This window comes from Acanthopagrus latus, chromosome 24 (assembly GCF_904848185.1).
Source record: "Acanthopagrus latus isolate v.2019 chromosome 24, fAcaLat1.1, whole genome shotgun sequence".
NCBI lineage: Eukaryota > Metazoa > Chordata > Actinopteri > Spariformes > Sparidae > Acanthopagrus > Acanthopagrus latus.
Window position 1 is genome coordinate 7,329,714 of NC_051062.1, and position 13,341 is coordinate 7,343,054.

The 13,341-nt window shown below is 42.7% G+C and overlaps 2 protein-coding genes and 1 long non-coding RNA gene across 6 annotated transcripts; 2 read left to right on the forward strand and 1 right to left on the reverse strand.

Moving 5' to 3' along the window:
- Positions 1–71: 71 nt before the first annotated feature.
- fdx1 (ferredoxin 1) lies at positions 72–4,375 on the reverse strand. The gene is made up of 4 exons (XM_037091383.1): positions 3,834–4,375; positions 1,906–2,030; positions 1,645–1,774; positions 72–852 (listed from the first exon to the last, which is right to left on the reverse strand). Exons 1-4 carry the CDS (start codon positions 3,965–3,967, stop codon positions 744–746), a joined length of 498 nt encoding a protein of 165 aa, XP_036947278.1. The 5' UTR covers positions 3,968–4,375; the 3' UTR covers positions 72–743.
- On the forward strand, positions 3,944–5,637 carry LOC119015422. Its single transcript, XR_005073348.1, has 2 exons — positions 3,944–4,079; positions 5,266–5,637. It is a non-coding gene; the product is annotated as an uncharacterized LOC119015422 (long non-coding RNA).
- Positions 5,638–8,615: 2,978 nt separating this feature from the next.
- On the forward strand, positions 8,616–13,262 carry LOC119015420. Of its 4 annotated transcripts, none has more exons than XM_037091381.1 (9): positions 8,616–8,731; positions 8,850–8,887; positions 9,754–9,981; positions 10,152–10,214; positions 10,720–10,877; positions 10,920–11,561; positions 11,697–11,834; positions 12,295–12,406; positions 13,057–13,262. In XM_037091381.1, the coding sequence occupies exons 2-9, from the start codon at positions 8,851–8,853 to the stop codon at positions 13,128–13,130; spliced, it is 1,452 nt and encodes a 483-aa protein (XP_036947276.1). In that variant the 5' UTR covers positions 8,616–8,731; position 8,850; the 3' UTR covers positions 13,131–13,262. The 4 variants fall into 4 exon arrangements, with proteins under 4 accessions (XP_036947276.1, XP_036947275.1, XP_036947277.1 ...); XM_037091380.1 differs by having other exon boundaries at positions 10,720–10,874; positions 10,917–11,561; XM_037091382.1 differs by having other exon boundaries at positions 10,720–10,874; positions 10,959–11,561.
- Positions 13,263–13,341: the final 79 nt, after the last annotated feature.

Below are 13,341 nucleotides of genomic sequence, written 5' to 3' on the forward strand. Positions count from 1 at the left end.
TGCGATGTAATTATTGGTTGATGTTTTTCATTACAAAAACAGCCTAAATAAAATGACAGTTCAACACATCATTAGAAAGGTTATTTCTTTTATTACATTTCTTTTCACTCTATACACAGATATACGTGTGTGCTCTAGATATGTACAATCACATGATGAAATTATAGGGTTACATGGAGGATTCGATCAAACCAAACCAAACAATGGTAGGGGTATACATAATGTGGAGAATAAAACAGAATATGTTGGGGAGGATGTTGGCATCAGCACATTGTCTAATGCCAACACTGAGGACTGTTAGTTTTATGTTTCAGTCACAGGAGTCAGCTGTCAATCTGTTCCTTTACTTTCAGAGGATGGAATACAGTCTTTGATAATCGAAGGCACAGGTGGACAGCAGTGACAGGTTGGAATCTCTAAAAATGGACCAACCTTCAATCAGGGCAGATTAACAGTTTACAATGATACAATATCATATATAGTTTCGTCTTATATCATTTACTGTTTTACTCCATAAAAATGTCCTTGTGCGGTTTGACTTTCTAGAAAAAAAATGACTACTGAAGTCCTGTTTTACTCATCTGTGACTTGGAAAAAGGAGGAGATGCTGTTGCAGCCGAGCAGATAGAGCGGTGCCGACACAGTTACACCAACCGTCCACCGTCCCCTGTACGTACATGCACGTCGTACCCTCAGTTCTCACCAGGCAACGACCACAATGCCTGCGTCCGCAGGGCTGCTGGTTAAGAGGATCCATCCTTGCTCTGTCGGATGTCCGCTACGCTCTCTGGAACCCTGGCCACCATGCCGTCCAGAGACTTGGTCAGACAGATCTGGCAACCCAGTCGAGATCTGAAGGTAAAAATGAGAATCTTTGATTATTGTTTGAGGAAGATAACAGGCTCTTCAGCTGATGAATGCAGCAGCTAATTGCTTTTTTGTCTGTCTGCTGTTTTATGCAGTTTTGTGTATTTATTCCTGGAAATTATGCCATTGAGAGTAATGAATAAACCAAAACAAGGAGCTGAAAGATGCTGAAAGCTCCATTATGCATCGTTATTTAAGAGTCTCTAGGGTGTTTAAAAAACCTGCATTCAAGTGCTAATTTTGATGTAAAAGGGTGGCATTCTTTCATTAAAAACCTGTATTTCACTGATTGAATGATGCCATGTGTAATTTCAAACCCCAAGACTCAAGCACAAGTTGTTTCTCTTGTATTATATTGAGGTGTTAATAATGGCAGCGTGTTGAGCAGTAACAAGGGAGGAGTTCACTTGCGTCTACTCCTTTGTCCCTCACTGATTAACTGATCTACTCTGACAAATCTCATTACCTCAACAGGACCATCTCATCAGCATCAGGCAGTGTGTGAAACCACCTTCTTAAACAGGGATCAAGCTGACACTGTCCATCTTATCATCTTTATCAACACAGTTTGAAAGAAAAACAGTAACACAACATTAAATCATCTAATTAATGAGTACTGTATTTATTTTTCATTTATAATGTATCACAAATTCTGAGCTGAAGCTACATAAAAAACGACTCTTCTTTGGTGTGATAGGAATAAAAAATAAATAAATTAACACACACAGGAAAAAGAAATTCAAATGTTACTGTGACTGAGTTTTCTAACATCCTTACGTGTCAGTCAGGCCGTACGCCAAGTCTAGCATGTCCATCTCCTCATCTGTGACTCGCCCCAAGCTCTTATAGACGTCTTCGTCAAAGATCAGATGGCACGTGGAGCACGCCAGGGTTCCCTCACACGCTCCTGAAGACACACATGCACTTTTAACATACAACTTTATCTGAGTAGCTGGAGCTCAGTCACAGAGAGGCAAACGTCAGAAAATGTTAAGAGACGGAAAAAGTGAGACAGTCAGTTTGTGTGCGCCGACGTACCAAAGCCGTCAAAGTCGAGGTCCTCATTGATGACAAGATCTAGCAGTGAGTCTCCAGGCGAGCCCTTCACTGTGATCTTCTCCCCGTCTCTGTTGATGAAGTGGACCGTCACCTTGTTGTCTGACCTGAAACATACAGACAGCTCAGTTTTAGCCTCTGCACAAAACTGACTGACACCTTGCTGCCCTCTGGTGGTCAGAGGAACATCAACTACTGGAGCAAAATGTATACATCATTTGATGGTTTCAGCCACTTAAATGTGAATATGCTGACTTCTTTGAGGAAATAGCATTGGTCCAAAAACACATGTCCTGAGGGAGCTTTCTCACTTCAACTGTGGCTGTGGTTTACTACGCGTCACTGTGCCTCAGGGAGAACATTTATAAGACCTCACCAACTATACATCAACATGTAATACATGTTAAATCTCCCAACAATCGCCAACTGTATTCAGCCAATCAATGTTTCTTTCCCGCGTAATTAAGTCAGGGGATCAACATTCTTCATCCGATTAGCATCGCTGGCCAATCTGATGTTTAATGACAAGTGAATGTTTAGGTGCAGATTTAATTTAGACGCCAATTTATTCAGCTTTTCACTAGTCAGGTTGGAGACAACATGGTGAGATTGTGAAAAGAACCTCGTGCATCTCTAAGCAGAACAATACAAAATCAGAGTTTTGTATCCAATGAATTGTTGAATGCAGCCACTCTGCTCCTAACTTTTTAGGAGTAAAATTCAAGCACTTTCAAGGTACCCAAAACAACTGTACAACTCTTTGTCATTATCAGAGCTGGTTAGAAAAAATGCAAGTGTCAAAAACAGCTTAAATAGCAATCGGTATATGTATATAAAAAGTCACTTTGGTGTTTGTTCCAGCTAATAATTCGAGCTACGACAGTTTTGATAACTGTTAATCACTGTGACTGAAACATCAAGACTAAAATATCTGGTTCCATCTTTTTGAAAGCGACTAATTCCTTTGTCTTCCCTCTTCTGTGACAGTAATCTGAAAATGTTTGGGCTGAGGACCTCTTCTTTTGTGTTTGTGAAGTTCTCAGTCAGCAGATTCCCAATTTCTCAGATTCTCCCAGATTCTCAATTCCCAGCCACTACCATTAAACTCAATGACCTTCTGTAAATCTCCAGAGGAGTGGAAACCCTGTTTAATCCTCTTTTAAGACATTAACAGGAAAGGTCTTGTAAATAAGTGCATGAAACTTTGATGACTCTTTTAAAGAATGACAGTTACGGGAGGGTCAGGGCCAGCCATGCCCGCCTGACGTGAGCACACAGGGGACAGTGTTAACCAGTTTAAGGCCAAAACTCCAAACCTTCAACCTGGGCTGCATGTCAGCGCTCATTATGCAATTCGACAAGTTGTTTGGCCCTGGGAAGCCCGGCCTCTGTCAGAGCCTTGTGCCCGAGCAGCGGGATGGATTTCTTTCAGCCTTGCGGACATTTTCTACATGATAGCGGCCAATCAGTGTGTTACTTTGTGACATTCACACACAATTCCACATGTTCATATCAACCCAAATGCAAACCTGATCAGGTTGTTTAACCCCCGATCGTTTATATTGGAAAAGGGTTCCACACCAAACTCCATTCAAAAATATGGCAGTTTTAAGAACTTTGACGCAAACTTCCTCGCTGCCTCGTTGTTTTTTGATGCTAATGAATTAAACACATTTGCTGAAACTAAAGTTCTGCTTGCTGTTTCCTAGTGAGTGGGTGAATCAGCATTCACACTGTAAAGGTCTCCCCTCATGTTCTACCTGATACTGTACCAGCCGTGTGCTGATAACAAAGGTCACATTTAACTACCCGTTTACTGAATGGAGCTTGGCGACAAACAGTGTTGAACCTCTCCGGGTTCAAACTTAGCATTTGTGCGGCGCTTCTCTCGACAAAGTGACACAACTCACCTCAGAGACCGTGTTCCGGTGGTAAAGCTCCTCTGACCGGTGAGCCACGCACCTGATGTAACTGCCGCCGTCCGCCGCGAACACTCACGTAACCGAACATGAGCCAGTCTCCTCAGCGCTGTTACCAGGGCCATCTAAAAAAAAAGTTGCGCTACGGACGAGAAGTCGAAGAGGAAGCAGAGAAGAGGGACTCCCCGAGCTGCTCGACGCCGAACACGTTGGGTAACACGGTCCACTTCGGTCGAGGTCAGTGCTTCCCCCACGCAGAGACACCCAAAGATGTTTGACTTAGCTCACGGAGCTAGCTACCCCGAGCTAGCTTCTCTTATCTGCGAGGAGTCACTCTGTCACTGTCACGTTCATTGCGTAACGTACAACATTTGTCAGCTGCTCGTCGTTCGGAGGTCTCAGGTCGGTTAGTTGTTCGGCTGGTGATAACCGGCTTAAGAACGCTGATGTTATCAACTGCAGTCACACTACACTGGTTTCTACGGTCAACCAGTAAATGTGAGCGAACTCTGATGCATTTCCTTGCGGGGAAAACATTGTAAGAGTAGGCATAATAAATCAACATCCTGTCATGACTTCAAAAAATAAGAGCTTTAGCGTGTTAAAACGTTTCGAGAGTCAACCCACAAAGAGGTCAAGAATAAGTATTTACATAATGATAAATGTTGAGATGTTGAAATACCCTAATAGATAGTAGATGTCCAACATTTTGTTGTCCATCAAATAAAATCACATGATGTTTTACCTTTATTTTGAAAGCTACTCCGCCGAGCTTCCTGCTCTGTTCTGCTTAACTATCGCTAGCTTGATGCAGCTAACAGAAACTTGTATTATGACCTTATATACGACCATAGACATATAAAGAGTAGAACGCTGCTGCCTGTTACGGTCACCCCGAACGAAGAAAGAGGCATTCGACTTCCTTCCCGTCCCCATTTATATATTTATATATATATATATATATATATATATATATATATATATATATATATATATATATATATATATATATATATATATATATATATATATGAAAATGAAATATATATATATATATATATAGATAGATAGATAGATATAGATGGATAGAAATAGAAGGGCATGCATGGCCAGCTGGCATTGTTTGCATTTGCATCCTTAATTCATAACCAGGGGGAAAACATAATCACGCCTTTTCATTTCTGTGCACGAAATGTCCAGGACAACGGCCCTCTATAAGACACATCAGTTTTATGCATGAGAAGATTTTACGGACTACGATGTCTGTGATGAGAGAAAAATGAGGCCACAGAGTCTCCTCCCTCACAGCGGCCGTCTTCTAGTATAGTATATTACAGCGGCATATTATATTACTGAAAGTGCAATAACTTGTGGCCTCTTTGAATGTACTGCAGGAGATGTGACCACACTGTGTTTTGTCCAGGTGGTGGATGCCAGGCTGGTGTCTGGCTTTCATGCCAGGGAGCTGGAGCTGGTCATAGCTGGAACAGCTGACATTGACTTATCACACTGGACGAACAACACAGAGTACACAGGAGGTATCATCAACTGTGTCAACTCTACTTCCTGTCCCAATAAAGGGGAATCAAACACTGTCTTTCTTCCAATCTTAGTTGACTACAAGTAGTTAGGTCAGCTGCCCAATAACACACATTTGCATTCCTATGTTACTTATTCAAAAACCTTGGAGGCAGTTTAATCTTTTCTACAAATATACAAGTTAAAGTACAAAACATAACATAAATTACAAAGATGGAAAAACTAAAAACCAAATCATAAAGACATAAAATCCTAAGATACATAATTCTCTGACCTTCATACAAAAAGGTACAAATCCACACATTCCAACCTACAAGACAAGAGCCTAACCCTTACAGGAACATACATACAAAGGAATCAAATGAATCAAGTAATTTTTCCAATATTTTTGCTCCACCACTCTGCCTCCACTCCACTCCACTTGCCCGCCGCCGCTGCCTCCACTCGCCCGCCGCCGCCTCCACTCGCCCGCCGCCGCCTCCACTCGCCCGCCGCCGCAAGACTTCAGCCTTTTCTAGTTTTCTGTACCATAACCCACCCCGTACATCTCTCCGAAATGCCGGGGAGGAACGCTCCTCCTCCCCGACCCCACTACTGCGGGATTGTTCCTTTGTTCCAGGTACTGGCCACGGGCGGGATTCGAACCAGGTGCTTACGCCCCTGGTACCTTCAACGGTCACGAACAAACCCACCGCGCCACCGAGTCCCCTTCACACTCAAACCTTCTCTCCGAGCGCTTTTTAGTTTTCAGTTTCCGTGTTGGCCTTTAAAAGGCCCACAAAGGATTCGAACCAACATGCTCCGAATCTCTAACCAAGCTTCTAACACGCTGCGCTATCTGGCCAGACAGTCTTCACCTGCGCGTCTGCAGGCTTTTCACCTCTTCCTTAGGATAAGTAACTTCAAAAGCCACACAAAGGATTCGAACCAACATGCTCCGAATTTCTAACCAAGCTTCTAACATGCTGCGCTATCTGACCTGACAGTCTTCACCTGCGCGTCTGCAGGCTTTTCACCTCTTCCTTAGGATAAGTAACTTCAAAAGCCACACAAAGGATTCGAACCAACATGCTCCAAACTTCTAACCAAGCTTCTAACACGCTGCGCTATCTGACCAGACAGGCTTCACCTTCGCGTCTGCAGGCTTTTCACCTCTTCCTTTGGATAAGTAACTTCAAAAGCCACACAAAGGATTCGAATGTTAAAGAAACAGTGAGTACCAGTCAGGTCCAATAGCTCAGGCTAATATGAGCCTGGCCAGCAGTCCTGAGGTTGTGGGTTCGAGTCCTTATTAAGTTTGGGTCTCATTCTTATAAAAGTTTCAAGTACAGAATGAAACGTGGCCAGAGAAGTTCAAGTGCTCGGCAGTCACTACTTCAAACTTTTATAAGAATGAAACCCAAACTCACAACTGCTGACCAGGCTCCTATCAACCAATCAAGAGTCAAACCCACGACCTCAAAACTTCCAAGCCTGGTTTTACGCTGCTGAGCTAACTAGAAGTAACCAAACCTGCACTCTCAGAACTGCTGACCAGCCCGCTATCAGCCTGAGCTACTTAATCTGACTCATGCGCTTTGTTTCTTTCACATGTCACTTTTTTGAACGTCAAACCTTAAATTTTAATCAAGAATCGAACCCACAACCTGAAAACTTCAAACCCCAGTTTTACCCTGCTGAGCTAACCAGAAGTAACAATCTCACTGTCTCTCAGAGGTTTTCATTCCTTCTTCTGAGCAGCGACTTCACAAACACTCAGGATCTTCTCACACATCTCTTCTCTGAGCGCTTTTAAGTTTTCTATTTTAAGTGTTGGACTTCAAAAGTCACTGAGTCTCATGAGATCAAACTCTGACCTGTAGAGTCACAGCAGGCATAATTAGTTTGGTCAGGGACACCTGAGCTGCTGGATCACACAGGTGGACAGCAGCCTTCAAAAGTCAATTCACTCTTCAAAGCAACACTTTATCTTCCTGAGCTAAAGAGTTGGGAATAAACTTCTGTTTCTGAGAGGATTTCACTCTTTGTTTTGGACATCAGGTTTAAAAATCACATGAACTACCCAGGGTTTGAACCCACAAAGTATTATAAGAATCAAACCTGCAACCTCAAAACTGCCAACCAGACGTGTATCAGCCTGAGCCACTGGATCTGACTGATACTCACTGTTTCTTTATTTCATTTCACTCTTTTGAACCTCAACACTCAAAAATAAATCAAGACTTGAACCCCCAACCTCAAAACTTCCAACTGGTTTTACCCAGCTGAGCTAACAGGATCCAACAATCAAAGACTCTCTCAGAGGTTTTCACTCCTGACTCCTTAGACTCTTTTATTTAAAGAGCCATCTTCAAAACTCAGACTGACTCAAGGATTGAGCTCACAATCTCAGAACTTCCTGACAGTCCTCCAACACACTGAGCTACCTGGACATCTGAACCTGAACTTCAGTTTGTGTCCAGACCGTCTCAGTTAGTCCGTCTGTGTCTCCATCAGATCGCTGCCCGGCCCAAACATCAGTTCAGCAGCAGCTGGTTGCATCAGGACGTCACCCTGCTGCTCTGGGATCTGGCTCCACACTCCTCCAACCTCACCGCGGTATGAGAGGCATTAACTTACAGAGTGAGTGCGTTTAATACTCGTTTTGAAACTACAGACTGAAGTTCATTTATGGTAATTCCATCTGTATACATACACACCAGGTGGAGCCAGAGATATAAAATATTTTATCAAATCCATAAAGAGTCCAATTCAGACTTTAACGTTGCTGAAATGCAGTGATAAATAAAGTACGTCAGTATCCAGTAACATATGATTTTATCTTTTTAGTGGCCCCAAAACCAAGCCCTCTGTTTTTAAAGTCTATGGTACTAGTGCATTGTACATGTATACCTACAAATACATCAATATAACCTGTAAAATACCTCCCAAAACAATCCCCCTTATTGACAATCATGGTCATGGTTACAGTCTGTTCACATCGGTCTCCATTCTCTGACTACGTTCACGTATATTGATTGACCCCTTGATTAAACCAAGTGCCATTCACCTGGAACATATTTACAAGACCCTGAAAATGGGATGTGCACGTGATAATAGGATGTCCAGGAAAACTAACAATTTGTCTGATGACTTAACATCACAGGTCAAATTTTGACCTCCTGCACTTTATCAGCTGCCGTTAATGTTGTGTTCACGAAGGCAAAGTGCATCCAATATCAGTGGTCAGATTTATCTGTTTTCTCACTCCGAGTCTTATTGGTGGGGTCGGGTTTATGACCAAGTCAGTGACATATTAATGCACGGCCCTTTGTTTTCACGTTGCTCAGTGTTCATCACCGCCGTCTCAGGTAAGAAGAGCAAAAGACTGGCAGAGTCTCGACACTGAAACAGCTGTTTGGGTTAACCGTCAACTTAAATGCTAAAAAACATCTCAAGAGGTTGTTCTGTTTGTTCTGGTGTTCACAGGATGTTCAAGTTAGTGCTGCTGCTCCTGTCGCTGTCAGGTATGATCCCTTCTACCACAGTAGTTATGTTTATTTCATATCCGTCAAATGTAGTCATTCTTATGAAGTAATGTCTTTCAGGCATTTATTTGATTTGCTGTGACCTAATGAATATTTTGTCACTGATGTGTGTCTCAGGGTTTATCCGATAGATAGTGACATAACTAGATGTTTTACTTCAGGATAGTTTTGTAAGACATGGAGGTTTTCTAAGGATAATTTTAAAAAAAATGTTATTCCAAGATCAAACTACAAGCATATTGACAGCTTGTCATGCAAAAAAATCTACACCAAATAATCTTGACATAATGTCGATATAATGAACTCATGAACAATTTTCAATTGTCTTGATGTACTAAGCTATTCTTTGACATTTTAACAAATTCAAATATGGTGTGGGCTTCTATATTCACACATAGGCCTATAATTACATTACATTGCTAATTAGATGTCTTGATAGACTGTTATGACTGATTTGATGATGCGCATCACTGCTTCCTGTAAAAAATGTGAGAAATAATTTTGAGACTCAGCCAAAAAAAATTAAGAACACATTTAATTCCTTCTGTCAATCCAAATCAATTGTTTGACCATTGTCAAGCCAAAACTAATAGCAACCCTGTTGCCTTGGCAGTAAAAGTGTTACAAGGGCAAACAAGCTAATCAGTTGGACTGACGTATGCAGATATTAGACTTTGACCATTATTGATTTATTACACTGTTAAAGAAAAGCTGTGTCCCACATTGTATCCTGACACAGCAGTTAATAACTGATGTAACAGGCCAAACAGTTATGTATCCTATAACTGACAAAAGAATTAAATCGAGGTTGTGAATTCAAACACTAACTGTAAAACAAACAACAGCCTTTGCAGGCCTCCAGGCTCGGCCACTTGCAGTCCCAAGAAGATTGCAGAGGACATATTCAACTTACCAGCTCCCTCATGGCTTTCGACAGGGCACCGAACACTACGACATCCGTCGGACTGTTCCCGCCGGCTTCAGACAAGGTACTGAGCCTTCCAGGAGAATAATTGTTGACCTCAACACCGGCCGGATGCAAGAACACATCAGTGAGATGGAAAGGAGAGTGGGTGAGTATAGATTCAAACCTTATGAGGAACTAATGACTTTAAGGATTATTTGTCTCATTTCGGCTGCTTACTGATTAGATGGAAAGACACACATACATTAATGTTAGTACCTATTTCAGAGAGTACATTAGCAACAAGACCTGAGAACATTTGTACATTTCCCCTTCCAGATTTCGCCCGTACTACTCTGGGAAATAGAGAGATGGAGAGAAGACACTGGCTGACTGACGAGGGTGAGCAAATTCAGTCATGATTTATGCTCCACTACTTTCAGCCCTCACCCACAAGAAACTACCAAGATACAGCAGAGATGTCTGTAAAACGACATGCTTTTTGGTATCATTGGCATCACTACTCTTGGGATCAAAATGTTTGTCTGTGGGTTGCTTTATTTATTAAAATTAATGATGCATCACTTTTCCTCTATTGCCAACAGTAGGTCAACGGTAGGGCAACGTTTTTTACTTATCTCAAAATCTACTCAATGGTTACAAACATTCCATGTCCCCAGATGATGTACCCCATAACTTTGGATCAAGTATTGTGAAGACTCATGTGAAATCTGGACATTTGTGGTCTGCAGAAAATAAACTACAGTAACTTGTAATAGATACTAGATCCACTAGATCCTCATATAGCCCTGAGCATGGCTGTAACATCTTAGTCTTGTATTTTATGCACTTAATAGAATATCACTATATTCAAGTCTGTATAATCTAACAACCATCTGTCTTCCAGTTGCTGTTGATGTTCCAGCTGAGAAAAGTGGTGCTGGTTGGGTCCGGGTGGAGGAACTCTCTGCTCCTCGTCTTCCTGAGGGTTTCAGACAGGGAACCGAACCAGTTATGTCTGCCTCAGATGTGTTGTCTAGACAGGAAACTGAACCCATCCACATGGTCCCAGATGGCTTTAGGCAGGAAACTGAACCCATCCACATGGTCCCAGATGGCTTTAGGCAGGAAACTGAACCCATCCACATGGTCCCAGATGGCTTTAGGCAGGAAACTGAACCCATCCACATGGTCCCAGACGGTTTTAGGCAGGGAACCGAACCATCCTCTCGTATCGCAGAGGGCTTTAGGCAGGGAACTGAACCCATCCACATGGTCCCAGACGGTTTTAGGCAGGGAACCGAACCATCCTTTCGTATCCCAGAGGGCTTTAGGCAGGGAACCGAACCAGTCTCTCGTATCCCAGAGGGCTTCAGGCAGGGAACCGAACCAGCCTCTCGTATCCCAGAGGGCTTCAGGCAGGGAACCGAACCATCTGCCCGTATCCCAGAGGGCTTCAGGCAGGGAACCGAACCATCTGCCCGTATCCCAGAGGGCTTCAGGCAGGGAACCGAACCAGCCTCTCGTATCCCAGAGGGCTTCAGGCAGGGAACAGAACCAGCCTCTCGTATCCCAGAGGGCTTCAGGCAGGGAACAGAACCATCTGCCCGTATCCCAGAGGGCTTTAGGCAGGGAACAGAACCATCCAACAATGGCCGCCGAACACAGACAGTGGCATGTAAGGGGGAGGTCATCAATGGAAACTGCTATGAGTTCAACCCGAGTCCACTGGCCTTCCAAGAGGCACAGGTAAGAGACCTTATATCTCACATTACAAGGAGGGTAATACTTCCCAGTTGAACTTTAACTGATGAGTCTATGTCACCAGAGTCTGAGTGGCTCTGCGATCAAATCTCACACTTTTCTTTGTCTTTTGTTCACCAGGCCTTATGCAGAGCTCTCGCCCCAAATGCTGAGCTTGCTTCTGTAACCAGTGGTGATCTGCATTCCCGCCTGGTCTCCCTGGTGACTAAGGGGGGCAAGAACCACCCTGTGTTGACCTGGCTGGGAGGCACAGTCAAGGCAAGTTCCTCTCATCAACCCACATTTTAAAGGAGAAAATTATGCACTGCTGTAGTAATGTGGTAGCAGTGAAACCAACCGATCAGTACCCAGGCTTTCTGTCCCAACAGTATGTAGTTATATCCAAATTAATGTAATTGTTCTCTTTAAAGAAAAAAGGACAACATTAGAATCTCAAATCAACATTTTCTTTCATGTGCTCATCGACTGACGCCAGCAGTCTGCTCTTGCACTTGGACTGGAGGCCAAGGAGACTGTCATTAGATATGTTATCAACAAACAGATAGTGTTATTCTTACCTTGGTGGAACACTGACCTTTAAACTTTTATTTTAGGATGTTCCATCTGTGTCTGTTCAAGTACACATTCCTGATAAAACCTCTGTACTGTTACTTAAGTAATACTTCTAATGGTTGTGTGCAAATTTTTGATATACTATATGTTGTGTTGCACACCTCAGAACCAGCAGGGATCATGGGTGGATGGGTCAGAGTGGAGTTACAGTGACTGGATGCCAGGTCACCCCAACATTCACACAGATAAGCCTGTCTGCGTAGAGATGTTCAAGATAGGTAAGAACTGCACTCACACCCTACAGACACAGTAACACACATTAATCACTGACTTACGTCTAAAGTCAGCAGACAGGCAGACCATTAAAGTGAGATGAGACTTGAAAAAAATAAACACATTTGTTTTCTTTCAAAACTAAATGTTGAACTTTGATGCCATGTCACACACTTGTTACACGTGCTCTGCTTAACATCCTTACCAAAAAGTATTAATAGTTGTATGTACTGTCCTGTAATGTACTACCTCTGGTATTTTAAAATTGTCTGACGAACACCAGTGTCCCAGGATTTATTATGACTTGGTGATGTAACGTGAACTTGTGTATGTGTTACACATTAAACACAAGAGCTTTAGTTGCGCAACTAATCGAAGGGTTTTGATGAGGGATGCTCAGATCTGGCGTGGAAAGATAATAAAATACTAAAACATTAACTTGTGTGACCTTATATTTGCCCTGTCAGCACAAAGGACAACCTCCACTTGGATCTATTTACTCTTAGTTCTGTCCCTTTTGCACAATCATACAACATTTTTAGAGGGATTAAACAGCGCAGATATTTTATACTCTACCAGACATTTTGGGTCCAGTCATATTTTACTAAATGCTCTAAGAAATACTCTCTGAATGTGTCCCTACCGCTTTTTGCAGATGAGAGCTGGTGGACGGCCAACGATTGTGAGCTAAAGAGGGCGTCTATCTGCTCGTACCCCATCACTGCATGAAAACCACAAAGACATACAACATCTTGATTTGTCTTCCCCCGAACACACTTAACAATCTCTCTCACAGACATTGTTTTCCATTGGTTTGGGCTACCATCATGCATGTATCCTTGAATAAAACCTGGCATGTTACACGTGTGTTTTATGTCCGTGCTTAAAAGTCACAAGAAGAAAACAAGACTTTCTTATCTTACCCATGGCAGTCACTCTT

Bases quoted from the DNA above. Each gene is read 5' to 3' on its own strand.
- fdx1 (XM_037091383.1), bottom strand. From the start codon at position 3,967: ATGGCCCTGGTAACAGCGCTGAGGAGACTGGCTCATGTTCGGTTACGT. The intron at 2,031-3,833 runs GTGAGTTGTGTC...TGTATGTTTCAG, and splicing joins ACCGGAACACGGTCTCTGAG to GTCAGACAACAAGGTGACGG. The intron at 1,775-1,905 runs GTACGTCGGCGC...GTGTGTCTTCAG, and splicing joins CCTCGACTTTGACGGCTTTG to GAGCGTGTGAGGGAACCCTG.
- LOC119015420 (XM_037091379.1), top strand. From the start codon at position 8,851: ATGTTCAAGTTAGTGCTGCTGCTCCTGTCGCTGTCAG. The intron at 9,982-10,151 runs GTGAGTATAGAT...TTCCCCTTCCAG, and splicing joins TGAGATGGAAAGGAGAGTGG to ATTTCGCCCGTACTACTCTG. The intron at 11,562-11,696 runs GTAAGAGACCTT...TTTGTTCACCAG, and splicing joins TGGCCTTCCAAGAGGCACAG to GCCTTATGCAGAGCTCTCGC.